General features: G+C 43.3%; 1 protein-coding gene across 1 annotated transcript in view; it reads left to right on the plus strand.

Annotated features, from left to right (window-relative positions):
- Window positions 1-1,387: 1,387 nt before the first annotated feature.
- Window positions 1,388-15,000, plus strand: part of LOC110004381 (myelin regulatory factor like) — a 14,358-nt gene continuing 745 nt past the window's right edge. Inside the window, exons 1-23 of the mRNA XM_029282759.2 lie at window positions 1,388-1,691; window positions 2,375-2,462; window positions 2,730-2,823; window positions 3,252-3,313; window positions 3,681-4,104; window positions 4,422-4,616; window positions 4,744-4,939; window positions 5,499-5,575; window positions 6,151-6,261; window positions 6,333-6,426; window positions 6,553-6,753; window positions 6,892-7,000; window positions 7,115-7,224; window positions 7,832-7,977; window positions 8,430-8,591; window positions 8,700-8,768; window positions 9,427-9,473; window positions 10,673-10,834; window positions 10,928-10,975; window positions 11,311-11,395; window positions 11,523-11,597; window positions 12,531-12,642; window positions 14,801-14,872. Coding sequence (XP_029138592.1) covers window positions 2,390-2,462; window positions 2,730-2,823; window positions 3,252-3,313; window positions 3,681-4,104; window positions 4,422-4,616; window positions 4,744-4,939; window positions 5,499-5,575; window positions 6,151-6,261; window positions 6,333-6,426; window positions 6,553-6,753; window positions 6,892-7,000; window positions 7,115-7,224; window positions 7,832-7,977; window positions 8,430-8,591; window positions 8,700-8,768; window positions 9,427-9,473; window positions 10,673-10,834; window positions 10,928-10,975; window positions 11,311-11,395; window positions 11,523-11,597; window positions 12,531-12,642; window positions 14,801-14,872 — 2,724 coding nt within the window. The 5' untranslated portion in view covers window positions 1,388-1,691; window positions 2,375-2,389. The remainder of the gene's footprint in view (window positions 1,692-2,374; window positions 2,463-2,729; window positions 2,824-3,251; window positions 3,314-3,680; window positions 4,105-4,421; window positions 4,617-4,743; window positions 4,940-5,498; window positions 5,576-6,150; window positions 6,262-6,332; window positions 6,427-6,552; window positions 6,754-6,891; window positions 7,001-7,114; window positions 7,225-7,831; window positions 7,978-8,429; window positions 8,592-8,699; window positions 8,769-9,426; window positions 9,474-10,672; window positions 10,835-10,927; window positions 10,976-11,310; window positions 11,396-11,522; window positions 11,598-12,530; window positions 12,643-14,800; window positions 14,873-15,000) is intronic.

The following is a 15,000-nucleotide window of genomic DNA, read 5'->3' on the forward strand; positions in this document are numbered from 1 at the left end:
CTCATCTGAGTACGAGATGATGGACGAGGTCACGCTGCCGCTCGGTGAGATCCAGCTCATAAAAACAAACAGAGATAAGAAAGACAATGGACTGATTGAGTGTGTGTACGAGATAAGATAAGAGAGGACTCTACAGTAATTGTTAAACTGACTTTTAAAGAATATTTCTCTCAGAAGAAGCCGAGAGGTCACCAGAGGTCACAAAAACAAAAGAAGAGTCATCGGAGTGAAATAATCGCAAACGATGGGACACCAGTGCAGGAACAAACGAGTGACGTCACTCAGGCTTCAAACATTCATATTTACAGTCGATGAGCGCAACATATCTCAGTGTGATCGTGACCTTTGGGAGGTCTCCTCATGTCATTGAGCATATTTTGAGCCACTGCTGTGGTTTAAATTTTGTCGGCCCTTGAGGGCCCCCTACTGGTCTGGGGCCCCAGGTAGTTGCTTGCCTTGCCTGTTGACAAGCAGCAGCTCAAAACTTTTAAAACAACACAAATTTTATTTAAAAAGAGAAATCACTGACCTGTAGAAAAATACTTTTAAAAAGTCTGATTTGTCATATTTTGTTCACTCGGTTCATTTCTTTTTGGTTTTCCGTTCAATCGAGCCGATCCTTGAAGAAACTCGTCCGCATGGTAAACCACTTTGTGCTCATAAAGAATTAGTTTTTTGTCTGTATAATTAGCACCAGATTACAGAAACTCCCTTCAAAGTTACAAGCTATTTATTGGCTCATAAAGCAGCGCCATTGTTTCATTTCCTGCCATAAAATAAAAAATCTATGAGCTGTTTGAAAGACTTTTTCACCTCGTAACAATCAAATGAAATGCTGAATGTTTTCTGTTTACAACTGAGGGACTGGAGAGGAAGTATGTCAAGGATAAACGGGTCAGTAAGGGTAGCGGGTTTGGACTTCTTTATTTGGTTTATCTGAAATCTTCTTCACTGCTACTCTCTGCTCTGATGAGGGGACAGTCTGCACTGCCACCTACTGGCCGAACAATGGAACAGCATGTTCTGTATATCAGATATAACCTGGAGCTCTTTTCATATTCACAATAATTTAAAAGTATTTATTGTATGGGATGTTTGATGTTTTCTAACTTTCAGCTCTTCGGCTGAGTTTGAGTAACGCTCTCATTGAGTGTGTGATTGGTTTTGTCCGTCACAGACTCTCTGGCGCCCTCTGCTGGATAAATAAGAGCTGCATTTCCTTTTCCTCCAACCTTTAAGTCACTTTACACTTGCATGCAGGCGTAACACCCACTTGTCAGTTTGAGTGGACTCTATATTCCACTTTAACTCAAACAGGTGAAGTTCAGCTGAGAGAGAAGGTGTGCCTGTGTGCACTGCCAGTAAAATGACTCTCTGGTTTATGGCCTCATCACACACACACACACAGACACACCTGCGTCAGGTGCGTTGATGTCTTTTCCTGTTCAAAGCTCAAAGTTCAGCTGGCAGACAGAGACGATCCGCGGAGTCACCAGAAGAAGAACTATTCCCTTAAAAAGGACTCATTACACCCAGATTAAACCACAGAAGAAGAACTAACTGATTTGGATTTAACGTTTGATGAAATAATAAATGTAGAGATGGATTGTACCTGAGGACGAGCAGTTTGGACAAACAGACGGATTACACCTGATCCACTGACCGGCGGCCATCTTGGAGAGACGACGCAGGTTTGTGTTTGAACAAACATGTCGAGCAAAAGAGGAGAAATCGATCCTCCTGTGTGTCGTAGGTCAGAATACTTTCAGGAGAAATAAAGTAAGGTATAAAAACATCTGGGAGAAACAAAACATCGATATGCGTCACAGTCGATGACTCTGCATTATTTTTTATTTCCCAATATGACTGACTCCAAGTTTAGATCGATATGTACTTTTAAAACATCAGTCATGGCTTAGTGGAGAAACAGTGGGGGTTCTAGACCACTTTTACTGAGGGGGCCAAACTGGGGCCAGTTGTTTTGTCAGAGGGGAACATTAAACCCAGGTGAAAAAAAGACAAAGATGGTCGCTTTAAAAAAAGAATGTTATGCCAAATAAAAGCAACCATCAATAAATACCATGATTTATTTTTGTTCCAGTAACAGAATTAAATACTTAGATTGTGAGTCCGGTTGTTGAGTCACTGTGTATATGTGTTATTAGGGGGGCTCTTCCTTTTGGAGGGGTGGCCACAGGGGGGTCCAAGCTCAGTGTTACAGGGACACTGGCCCCTGTTGGCCCCTGCCTAGAACCGCCCATGTGGGGAAAATCTAGGTAGCATAGCTTGTAATAAAATTGATTATTTGGAATTCAATTAAGTAAAAATAACTTTATCAATGTGTGATTCCATTTATTTAATTGTACTGTTAAAGATCCTTCAGGGACGCATGGAGCCAGCAGCAGGCCGGCTGCCCCCCCAGGTGGTCGGAGAGAACGAGGCGCTTCAGCAGTTTTTCAACGGTGAGCGTTTACAAGTCATATCTCATAACATGAAAACTGTCACACAGAGAGAGGGACATTTATTACATGCAAGTTGAAATGCAAGTTTTAATGGTTCCAATCTTAGTTAAGTTGAATATCTGTTCTGTTGTGTGTGCGTGCGTGTGTGTGTGTGTGTGTGTGTGTGTGTGTGTGTGTGTGTGTGCGTGTGTGTGCGCGCGTGTGTGTGTGTGTGTGTGTGTGTGTGTGCGTGCGTGTGCGTGCGTGTGTGTGTGTGTGTGTGTGCAGGTCAGGAGATGAGCGGTGTGTTGGACAGTTCTGTCGCTGTGGACACGAGTATCCTGGAGCAGTACCTCAGCAATGACTTGGACCCCAACAGCTTGTAAGTTGATCTAATCAGTCTGTGATTGATGACTGACTCTGCAATCCAGTACGATCAAGTCAACGTTTACTCACAGGAAAGGCGATGGGTTTTTCAATTGGCAGAAAAAACGTGCTAATAGTGAAAGGAGAAGTCGTTCTGTTAAGTGAAACCCACAGCGTCATCATCATTCCTAGAAAAACATTCTGTTATATAATGCACACAAAAGCTTTGACCTATTTGCTTATCAGCGTCACAAAGGTGATAAAAACAGAAAAAGGTTTTTCACAGTATCACCATAAACTTCCCTTTATCAAACTAATTCATTAATCATTTCCATTGAATTGCATTCCAGACAACTGTGAACTGTGGAGACAAAAATAACATGATAATTCATAAGCATGTGTCTCCTGTACTGTCTGATGTTTATTGTTTGATTTATTTCCCAGCATGCTCCCTGACTCTCCTCCGGACTCGAGCTCGGAGGCCTGTTCACCTGTACAGATGCCAGGTACCGTTCAGAGCTTTTTATTGTGTTTCTAGCAACAAGTGTTTCAGTTCAAAATGTTCTGTTCTGTGGACTCCAATGAATGATGTCACTTCTATTGGATAGAAGATTGAGAGATGTGATCAGAAAAATAGCAATGCCAATTGTAACAATGGGATTAACATTAAAGCCTTAAATTGCCTGATTGGCTTGATTTTAAGCTAGCCTGGGCTGCTTAAAAAGCTAACCCCCCCTCTTGCTGGCCTGGTACCGGTCACCTAGCCAAGTTTCTAGAAGTACTAACTTCTTAGGTCAAGTCTACATATCTGGTAGATTCTGTTTTTACAGAATGGAAATACACGCTAATATTTTGTTCTTCTTCGATTTGCAGACTTCCATCACAATCCGCCGTATTGGTACAACCAGCAGACACGGCAGGAAATGTTTCAGCCGACACCACGATGTGTCCCATCGTCGTCCTGTCGCTTTAAGGACCACGGCTCAGACCATGCCCAACATGAGCCTCTGACCCACAACCAGCTCCGCAGTTTGGGCCTCACTAACACTTGCATCAAGTCTGGGACCTCACCTGCCCCCCTACACCAGCACACACACCCCTCACCTGAACACACACACTACCCAAATCCTGAGAACTACTCACAGGTGTATACCCCTCCCACACCTCCTTCCCCACCAATTCCCCATCTGAACAGCTATTCAACACCGTGCACTGATCCGGGTCAAGTCCCAAATTTATTTATGCCCCCTTCAACCTGCTCTGTTCTACTCGGCTCCAACTCCACACTACATCACAGGTAAGCAGACTTTCAGCATAAGACATAGAAATCAAAGAATAACAAGAATATAGAAAACGAAAGTGGAACTAAAGTGAACCTTGTGCAACATCAAAGAACTTGAAGTGGAGGATAAAGCATTACCAATAGAGACTGTTCTATGATTGAGATTGGATGGAACTTTAATGTAGTATGGGAAAAAGGTCTACCCACGCCTTCTTAGGTCCAGCAGTACCAAAATAAAGAAATCTATTTTATTAGATTCAACCATGAGATTGTTGATAACCATCAAAGTCATGTAGTGTCTTGACACATCAGTTTTTCTGATCCTCCTCCAGCTCTCCAGAAAGCAAAAAGAGGAGGAGATCTGAGTCGGATGAACCCCGAGCAGGAACTGAGAGTTCATGCAATGACAGTGACGGGACTTGCATAGTTGGTGGCGGACTGAGTTTGGGATCCAATCAGTTGTTGACCTGGGATCAGTACAGGCCAGACCAGTGGAGCACTTTGTACAATGGCAGCTACCAGACAGTGTGAGTTTCATTTACAGTTTGGCTGGTGGTTTTACCATGTGTTGGTCTGATGAAATGATCACCATCTTAACATCAAACATCTGCACAAAGTTAAGCTAGCTTTTACTCTTCTGTGTCCACTGTCCAGGTCTCCTCCCGCATACCATGTTGACACAGATAAAGGCTTCGTCTACTCTGCAGCAGATGAAACATTTGTCTGCCAGAAGAAGAATCACTTCCAGGTCACGGTTCACATCGGCGTTGCTGCAGAACCCCAATATGTCAGAACGCCAAATGGGCCACAGCAAGTTAACCACTTCCTGATAAAAGTGTTCGGGATCAAGGTGTGTACAAACCTCCCTAACTTCTTTCTGCACTAGGTAACGACATCATGTCATTTCAAAGATATTTATTATTTTAGCTCAGTTAGCATTCAAGCTACAATGATAGGCATCAGTTCCTCAACAAATTAGGATTCCCAACTGGTTACAGTTCAAAGTGTGTATCAGCTTTTGTTGAGGGTCTAGGACAGGACACATGTATCTCAGCATAAACACAAGAATCACTGAGGATACTGCCTAACAAGCAGGAGTTGGAATCCAAGCTACGACACGTGGTTGTGCAATAATAAGTGCATAAAGATCCTCAAATGTCCCAAAGTCAGTTGAGTTTTCGTTTCATAAACTTTTGTAAACAAAGCCCAAGTGATGTATGAGTTGCTGGTAGTTTAGATTATACAGTAAAGTGAATAACTTTCGGTAGGGCATCTTCACTTTGGCTCCCAAAAACATGGCGATGAATCGACTGGACTTGGCGACTTTGGCTGCAAGAGAATCTGAATAACAACACAAGCAGTGGTTGGTGTTTCTAATGTGTGATACCTGTTTATATCAATCCTTACAGCTGGAATCTCCAAGCCACCAGGTGACCATTGAGCAGTCTCAGCCTGACCGCAGCAAGAAGCCCTTTCATCCTGTCAGGTATATAACAGAGGAAGCAGCCCTACATACTACCAATAAATGTATATGCAGAAGGTGAACCAACATCAGCTGTTATCCACTCACTGTGTGGAGGAAAAGCATTGGATTGGGTTATACAACTTGTGGGACCAGTTAAGGAAACCCTACTGGATTTTAGCCAATTTTGTATTTTGGCTTCCATGGACGCCCAAACTGAAAGTCCCATGAAGAGCTCCATACAAGATCCTGATGGGAATGTAGTCCACTTGGTTCCAATCAAGTACATATTCATGTCAAAGAAGATAGGCTAATCTATTTCCAAAGGATATTTGCTTTTGAGCCCCAACTCTAAGCTGCTTGAACACATATGCCCAGTTGAAGCGTACCAAACCCAAATCAAGTCTTGTAGGCTCTCAAGCTAGATTGCATACCAACTGGGTTTGGGGACTTCACACATAAAGTAAAGTATTTATTGTGTAATACCATCATCATAGTCAATGGCTTGGAATTTGATATTCGCTTGCACATCTTGTTGTCTGTGTTCTACAAAATAATTAAACAAAACGTATTATGTAAAACAAAATCTGATCCTTCAGGGTCAGTCTACCCGGGGGCAAAATCACCAAAGTAACACTTGGCAGACTGCACTTCAGCGAGACGACGGCCAACAACATGAGGAAGAAAGGCAAACCCAACCCTGACCAGAGGTGAGTGATCGGGGTTAGGGATGAGTAAAGTATCACTCGGAGCCTCATGCTAATCGTCTGTCTTTCAAAAGATATTTTCAGATGGTGGTTGGTCTGTATGCGGCGGTGGGTGGAGACGACACGTTCCTCCTCACAGCTCTGGTGTCAGAGAGAATCATCGTCAGGGTAAGAAGTCAGACTTAGAGCTGATGAACTGTCAGCCGTTAATGAATCAGGAAACAAGTCTGAACGATGAGCAGAGAAACTTAACCCCTTTTTACATTGACATACAACAGCATATCCCATCCACAGGCTTCTAACCCCGGTCAGTTTGAGATGGACGGGGACTCCTTGTGGCAGCGCGGGACGGTGCAGGACGCTGTGGTCTGTCAAGGTCGAGTCGGCATCAACACCGACTCCCCCGATGAGGCGTTAGTTGTCTGCGGCAATGCCAAGGTGATGGGCTCCATCATACAGCCGTCTGACCGCCGCGCCAAGCAAAACATACAAGAGGTAAGACCATCAGATAAATCTAAATCTAGACAAATAAAAGACCACATCTTGATGTTTATATGTATACATTGTCTATGAAGAAGCACATGGAATAAAATGGTTGATTCCATAAAATGTGCCCGTCTGTGTGTTTGTCAGGTTGATTCTGAGCAGCAGCTGAAGAGAATCACTAAGATGAGAATAGTCGAGTTTGACTATAAACCAGAGTTTGCCTCCACCATGGGAATAGACCACACCCACCAGACAGGTACGGAGCCACATTATACATGTACAAACTCCAGTTGTATTTATCTACCAGGTGAGTGTGATTCTATGAATACAGTAATTATTTTAATGATTTAATACTAACATGATATTTCAGGTATAATAGCCCAGGAGGTGAAGGAGCTGCTGCCGTCAGCGGTGAAGGAGGTCGGAGACCTCAGCTGTTCTGACGGAGAAAGAATTAACAACTTCCTCATGGTGGACAAGGTAATATTAAACCTTACTGTCTATATATCTATTATGTTATTGCAATGTTTATGACATTCATGTTGATTGGATAAGTATGGAACAAGTCCACTGTTGCCACACACCACAGCATTGTTAGCGTAAAATAAATATCAATGCTCATCCGTAGATCGGCGTTTAGAATACATTAAACTTTTTTTTTTGGCACAAATAAAAACAGAGTTATTTTTTGTACATCAATGATTTTTACCAAAGGAATTTATTGGACTGCATACCACTTGGGATTCCATGTTAGTGCAAGGCCAAACCAAAAATCCATTTCAATAAATTGATCAATAGGTTAGTGTTTTAAATGTCTGATGTTGTCTGAAAACGTTCAACAGTACAAAACCAGAAGATTTTTAGAGTACAATGGAAGGAGAGAAGCAAAAAAACAACTCTTCATGTTTGAAAAGCTGAAAGAAATGTGTCAATGATGGCTTCATAAGTGTTAAACAGATTATTTAAGTTCTTTTATGGGATTGTATTCCATCCCGCTGAAAATTACACAGGAAGATTACAAGATATTGACTAAAACTAAAAAGTTAATTTCTCAGCATTGACCAGCCTCTTCCCCTCCCCCCTCCAGGAGCAGATCTTCATGGAGAACGTCGGGGCGGTGCAGCAGCTGTCCAAGCTCACGGACAACCTGGAGACTCGAATCAACGAGTTAGAGGGCTGGAACCGCCGACTGGCAAAGCTGAAGAGCCTGACCGGCAGCCTGCGCTCCACCGGGTACATTTCACCTTTCAGCTATTTATCTACTCATCACCTAAAAGTCCTCAGTTTGACTGCAAGGAACAGTTTGCTTTACTTCCAGAGTCCAAATGTTCAAATTGTCCCAATATTTATTTAGCCAGAGTCCGACTGAAACAAGCTGTTTTAAGCTGTTTATAATTCAATTCAACGAAGAAAATCGCCACACAAACGTATCTGTGGGTGAAGTTAAGGTAACTGTGTAAAGTAAACAGCGCCTGCAAAAACTGCAACTGTGCATGTTGCATAATATCTGTATCACTGTGTTATCAGTGCATCAATGCAAATTAAAGTTCAAGGACAACAGTGTCTGAAGGCTGCAGTGCGACTGTGGGAACGTTGTTATTATAAGTTTCCTGTTGGAGTCATAACTTAGACAGACTAAAGACGGCCATGTTAGCGTATCCTTTTAAATGTGTTTCGACCAACAGGAAACCCAGTAAACAAAGCATTGTGTCGACGCCTCAGACTCCTGAATCATGTAAAACGGGGAAAGGTCAAAAGAAGGGCTGGTGTCACAAATACAACCACTGTCTGCAGACCAAAGTCTTCCAGAACAGCGTCTTCGCCCTTCTCGCCACCATGGCTTTCTGGTGAGACATGATATCCACTCCTGCTCCTGATCAACAGAAATAAAACATCACAATGAGTTAAAGAACATATAAACTAAAAACAATGATGGTGTTTGTGTTTGTGTGCAGCATCATCTCTATCACTGCTCTGTATCTGCTAAATTTAGAGGAAGACTTCGACGTCCAGACTGGAACCAGGTAAGAAAAACAAACTTTGTTATTGTCATAGGAACACGATTTACATCCAACGACCACTTAGTCACCCTTAGCAAAGTGGGAGCGTGCCTATGTTCCCACATTTCCTTTTTCATAAATTTGTATCAGATTTTATCCCCCTTTCTCCCAATTTGGTAGCCAATCACACCCAACCTATTATCCAGTAGCAATGGTCTACAGATGGAATGTAGCTTTTAGCTAAATCTGGTGCGCCCATCTCTTTGTTTATTGCAAACATTTAATGTAAGTGCACATTGTCCTTTTAAATAAACAAACTAAACTAAGTAGCACAGAGGCCTCACAATGACTAGCTTCAGGTCAGATCAGTCGAATGAAGCGCAGGGCTTCAATTGAAGGGAAATGCAGGAACACAAGACCTCATTTTGAAAATGTCCTAGAAATGAGGGAACATAGGGCTAACCCTACTTTAGTATTCCCAAGTACATCCCGCCCCATGTACCACTTAACATCACCCCTCCCCCTCTCGTGCCTCTGATAGTTTCTTACCAAAAACCCTGGGAGTTTCTCAACAACTACACATTAACCATCGCTCCATTCAGAATATAAACTTTTGCTGTATTTATCTCAGGTTTGCCAAAAAATGTTGTTGATCTGATTGTTTTTTTTGGTCTTTTTTTAGTAACAGCACCATCGTTACACCACAGACCACGACCTGGAGCAGCACAGGTAACTTACAACCTCAAACACCCTCTGAACCAGACCCTCTAAACCAGACCCTCTAAACCAGACCCTCTGAACCAGACCCTCTGAACCAGACCCATTGAACCAGACCCTCTGAACCAGACCCTCTGAACCAGACCCTCTAAACCAGACCTCTAAACCAGACCCTCTAAACCAGACCCTCTGAACCAGACCCTCTGAACCAGACCCTCTAAACCAGACCCTCTAAACCAGACCCTCTGAACCAGACCCTCTGAACCAGACCCATTGAACCAGACCCTCTAAACCAGACCCTCTAAACCAGACCCTCTAAACCAGACCCTCTGAACCAGACCCATTGAACCAGACCCTCTAAACCAGACCTCTAAACCAGACCCTCTAAACCAGACCCTCTGAACCAGACCCTCTAAACCAGACCCTCTAAACCAGACCCTCTGAACCAGACCCTCTGAACCAGACCCATTGAACCAGACCCTCTGAACCAGACCCTCTGAACCAGACCCTCTAAACCAGACCTCTAAACCAGACCCTCTAAACCAGACCCTCTGAACCAGACCCTCTGAACCAGACCCTCTAAACCAGACCCTCTAAACCAGACCCTCTGAACCAGACCCTCTGAACCAGACCCATTGAACCAGACCCTCTGAACCAGACCCTCTGAACCAGACCCTCTAAACCAGACCTCTAAACCAGACCCTCTAAACCAGACCCTCTGAACCAGACCCATTGAACCAGACCCTCTAAACCAGACCCTCTAAACCAGACCCTCTGAACCAGACCCTCTGAACCAGACCCTCTGAACCAGACCCATTGAACCAGACCCATTGAACCAGACCCTCTGAACCAGACCCTCTGAACCAGACCCTCTAAACCAGACCCTCTGAACCAGACCCATTGAACCAGACCCTCTAAACCAGACCCTCTAAACCAGACCCTCTGAACCAGACCCTCTGAACCAGACCCTCTAAACCAGACCCTCTAAACCAGACCCTCTGAACCAGACCCTCTGAACCAGACCCTCTAAACCAGACCCTCTAAACCAGAACCTCTAAACCAGACCCTCTGAACCAGACCCTCTGAACCAAATGCTCTGAACCAAACCCTCTGAACTAATCAGCCAACCCCTGGTTTCTCATATTTTCTCTCATATTTGAGTATTTCTTATTTTTTTGTTTTGTTTGGCAATTTCTTCTTTCTTCTGCCAGTACCCCCGACCACGCCCCCCGGCCCCTGGCCCCCACATGTGGACTTCTGTGACTTACTGTACTGTGATCGTGTTTACTGCTGCACTCCACCAGCAGAGGGCAGCACTGACTTTAACACAACCTCCACTGAGTCAGCTGTGGCAGACAAGAACAATATAATAGGTAACAAGTCTTTATTATGATAAATCATTACCTTGAAGTGATTGGATGTGAAGTCCTGTAAGTGATGCTGGGTTGTGTTTTTTTGCTTTACAGAAATAAGAAGGGAAAAACTTTATAAGAAGCTGAAAAGTGCCAGAGACTGTAAGTGCTTCACATTTTATATTTCTACACATAAACAGCCAAAGAAACCTGTCACACATGGAAATGTATTTACAGCTTCTGAAGGCTCAATCAGCCAAAGCTTCCTATAGGTGTTACTTTTTCAATCCAGTTCAAAGATCTGATAATCGATTACCTGAAACACCAGATAAGATTTGCTGGACATAAAACTTGATTTCAACATTTAATTCCCCTTTAGAGATAAACATCAGAGAATACTTTTACAATATTTTACAATTCTGGAGTGTTGGTTTGAAAATGAGCAGAGACAAATCATTTTAAATTAGATTCAGGACATTATTGTGTTTGTGTTTCAGGGACAAACACCACGATCCAGTCCTTCATGATCAAAGAGAACCAGCAGGGGATCGACAGTAAATATTGCCTGAGAGATGAGTGTGGGTAAGTGAAGAAATGAAAAAAGGAAATAATCTAAATCATCAGAAGTTGAACTGTTCATTTAGTGGTTATGGCACAGAGTAGCTCCTTTTACAGCACCTAACTGAACGTTGTTGGTGTTTTTTTTCAGACTGGGTAGATACGTCTTCCAAGTTCCAATCAGCCAGTTTGTTCCCGTCAACATGAGAGTCACGCTGCTCATGAAGTGAGTCATAAACACATCAGAACACCTTTTAAAGGAGCAGTATGTAACTCTGCCCCCTAGTATTTAAAATGGGTACTGCAGTCTAAATTCTAAACATTAGAGAGCTGTCCCCCCCCCCCCCTCCTCTCTAGAGTGGATGCTCACTCAGGTCACCATGTGGTGGACTCTGAAGCTTCAGTGTTTATCCAGCTCTGCATGGGTCTGTAAACCTTTCTGTGTTCTAACCTCTCTCCATTTTTCAAAAGCATCTCCAATATTGATCCTAGTTTGAGCACGTTTCTGCTCGTGGAGCTTATTAGAAACATGCAGAGGCTTTTTAGGTCGGGTACAATCACTTCTATCTGAACCACTTCTCTTGACCGCTTCCATCACTGCAACACCTGTTGACCTGATAACTGCTCTCATATCTGACAAACCGAGGGGCGTCCAAAACGGCCGTGTGGGGAGTCGCCTTAAAAGCGCCTACCTTCTCTGGTCCAAACAAATCCAGAGCATTCAGGAGCAGAATCTAAAGTTAGGAGGAGGACATACTGGCTGCTGCATTGTTGTCAGAGAAGCCAGCACTTCAACATAGCATGTTTCCTTAATGATCAGAGAGTAAGATACCTTTATCATCTCACTCTCTACACATCTCACTGATTGGACCGTTTAATTAACAATTATTAAATGCTGTGAATGAGGTTAACAATTTATTTAGAGTATTGACATCCACTGAGTTCCATGTTGTTAGGCAGCTTGTTGCTCAAAAAATCTTAAAACAGCATTTAAAAAAAATATTTACTGGAATTGGAGCACATACATGATCGTGTCTGTTTGGAAGTTCACATTGAATTTGTGTGTAATGACATCGTTCAAACATCTTGCCTTGTATTTATATTTTAACCCAGGATATGACAGTGAATAAAGTCTGATGTGTTTTATATTTCTGCGTAGTTCTACAGAGCTGCTGGTGGTTCACCTGTGCAGGTTTGATGAGTCGGCAGCCTGCTCGGCTTTAATGGATATGAACACAGTCACAGGGAGCAGATACCCATCCAACACACAAGTAAGTGTTAGAGCTGTGTGTGTGTGTGTGTGTGTGTGTGTGTGTGTGTGTGTGTGTGTGTGTGTGTGTGTGTGTGTGTGTGTGTGTGTGTGTGTGTGTGTGTGAGTCTTGGTGCATGTTGGTTTTAGGGTCACTGAGGTTCCAGTCCAGCGACTCAGTTATCACGACAGTTAATAATGCACGATGTTGGGAAAACATGGATAAATAATGGATGCCAGGCAGGGTTTTCCCGTGACAACAACATGCTAATCACAGCCTCACTAATCCAGCACGTTAAAACTTTAATTAAAATGATACTTCAAAGATCACATATTCTTTAAATCCTCTTCCCTATGTTCCTCTAACTCTAACATGTTTCTCTAGTCTGTCTACAAACCCCCCAATGATGAGAAAAGTCCATTCTCTCCATCTTTTGCCTGCTCCACTTTTCAGAAAATGTGTGCTCAAACAGGCCGTTTGGAGATTTTTCCTTCATGACATCACAAAAGGCAGTAGCCCCTCCCCCAGGTGGGTGAAACTCCCACAGCTAGGTGTTTGTTCTGCCCTCTGAGTCTGCCTTCTCACCGTAAACAATAGGACATGGAGCGAGTGTCGTGGAAGGGAGAAGTGTCCAAAGCGCACAGTTTATCCACAGGGGTACCTCAAGGGTCAGTGCTTGGTCCCCTTCTCTTCTCCATATACACAAGCTCACTTGGTTCAATAATCCGCTCTCATGGCTTCTTATACCACTGCTATGCTGGCGATACCCAGCTCTTCCTGTCATTCCCACCAGACGATGTTACAGTCTCTGCAAGAATCTCATCATGCCTTGCTGAGATCTCTAAATGGATGAATGAATGGCACCTTCAACTCAATCTTTCAAAGACTGAGCTCCTTGTCATCCCAGCCAGTCCCTCTATGCAACCACAGATCAATATCCAGCTTAGAACAACCAAACTCATGCCCACAATGTCTGCCCGAAACCTGGGTGTCATGATTGATGACCAGCTAACTTTTAAGTTTCAAGTAGCCTCGATTGCCTGGTCATGTCGATTTGCCCTGAACAACATCAGGAAGATCAGACCTTACCTGTCAGAACATGCTACACAGCTCCTGGTACAGGCTCTTGTGATATCGCGCATCGATTATTGCAACTCTCTACTGGCAGGTCTTCCTACATGCACTATCAAACCCCTGCAAATGATACAAAATGCAGCAGCACGACTGGTCTTCAACCTTCCTAAAAGAGCACATGTCACTCTGCTGTTCATCTCCTTACGCTGGCTCCCAGTTACTGCTCACATCAAATTTAAAACTCTGCTGCTCGCTTACAAAACAGCGACAAAAACGACTCCTCCTTACTTTAACTCTCTGATCCAGGTCTACACTCCCTCCCTAGACTCTTCTCCTCTGTCGCCCCCAGGTGGTGGAATGAACTTCCAAACTCCATGTGATCTGCAGAGTCCCTCTGCACCTTTAAGAAAAAGCTAAAGAGCCAGCTCTTTCATGAATACCTTCTAACTTAATGATGATGGTCTCCATATTATTGATGATGATGATGGTAATGACGATGGTTTTTGTTTGATAACGACGACTTATAAGATGGTTTCTATACTGATTAGAGCTCTCAAGAACTGCCCTCAATGTTGTGCTTTGCCTCTGGTCACTTCCTGTCAGCACCTGTGTGTCCAATCAGACTCAAAGCTGATCATTTGCTCTTACTCACATTGTTCCCTTTTTTCTAGATCCTTGCTTGTGTTGTTCTTACTCTCTGATGTACGTCGCTTTGGATAAAAGCGTCTGCTAAGTGAATTGTAGAACTGTAGGAGCGAGAAAAAACGAGTACACCCAAGCCCTTCCAGAGAGGGGGCGTGGTCAGACACAGCTCATTTACATATTTAAAGGTACAGACACAGAAACAGTCTGTTCTGAGCAGGGCTGAAATAGAGGGGTTTATAGACATGATCAAATACAGGATCAGAGTGGATTTAGAACAAGAAACTTCACAGACATGTTGAAGAGGAGCTCTGAGACTTATTTACACTGAAGAAGAGGAGGATATGTGACCTTTAAAATATGGATTTCAGATCCAACTGGTTTTAATCCAAAGAGGTAAAAAATCAGAAGAGAATGTTTTCCTGAGATGATTTGATGTGTTTTTGTCTTTCCGTCTCTGCAGGGAGAACATGAATGGCCTCTTCACGTCGCTCGACTTCAGCACAGCTCGTATCACTTTCGCTCCGCAGTTGCTGTAAGAAATCAAATCTTCTCCTCAAATCTCTGAACTGATTTCAAATCCTGACAGCAGGATGGCTTTGAGTTTGTGATCTACATTTAGAATCTACTTTTAATCTAATCTAATGTTCACTTTAACTTTCC

This window comes from Labrus bergylta, chromosome 23 (genome assembly GCF_963930695.1).
Source record: "Labrus bergylta chromosome 23, fLabBer1.1, whole genome shotgun sequence".
Classification (NCBI taxonomy): domain Eukaryota; kingdom Metazoa; phylum Chordata; class Actinopteri; order Labriformes; family Labridae; genus Labrus; species Labrus bergylta.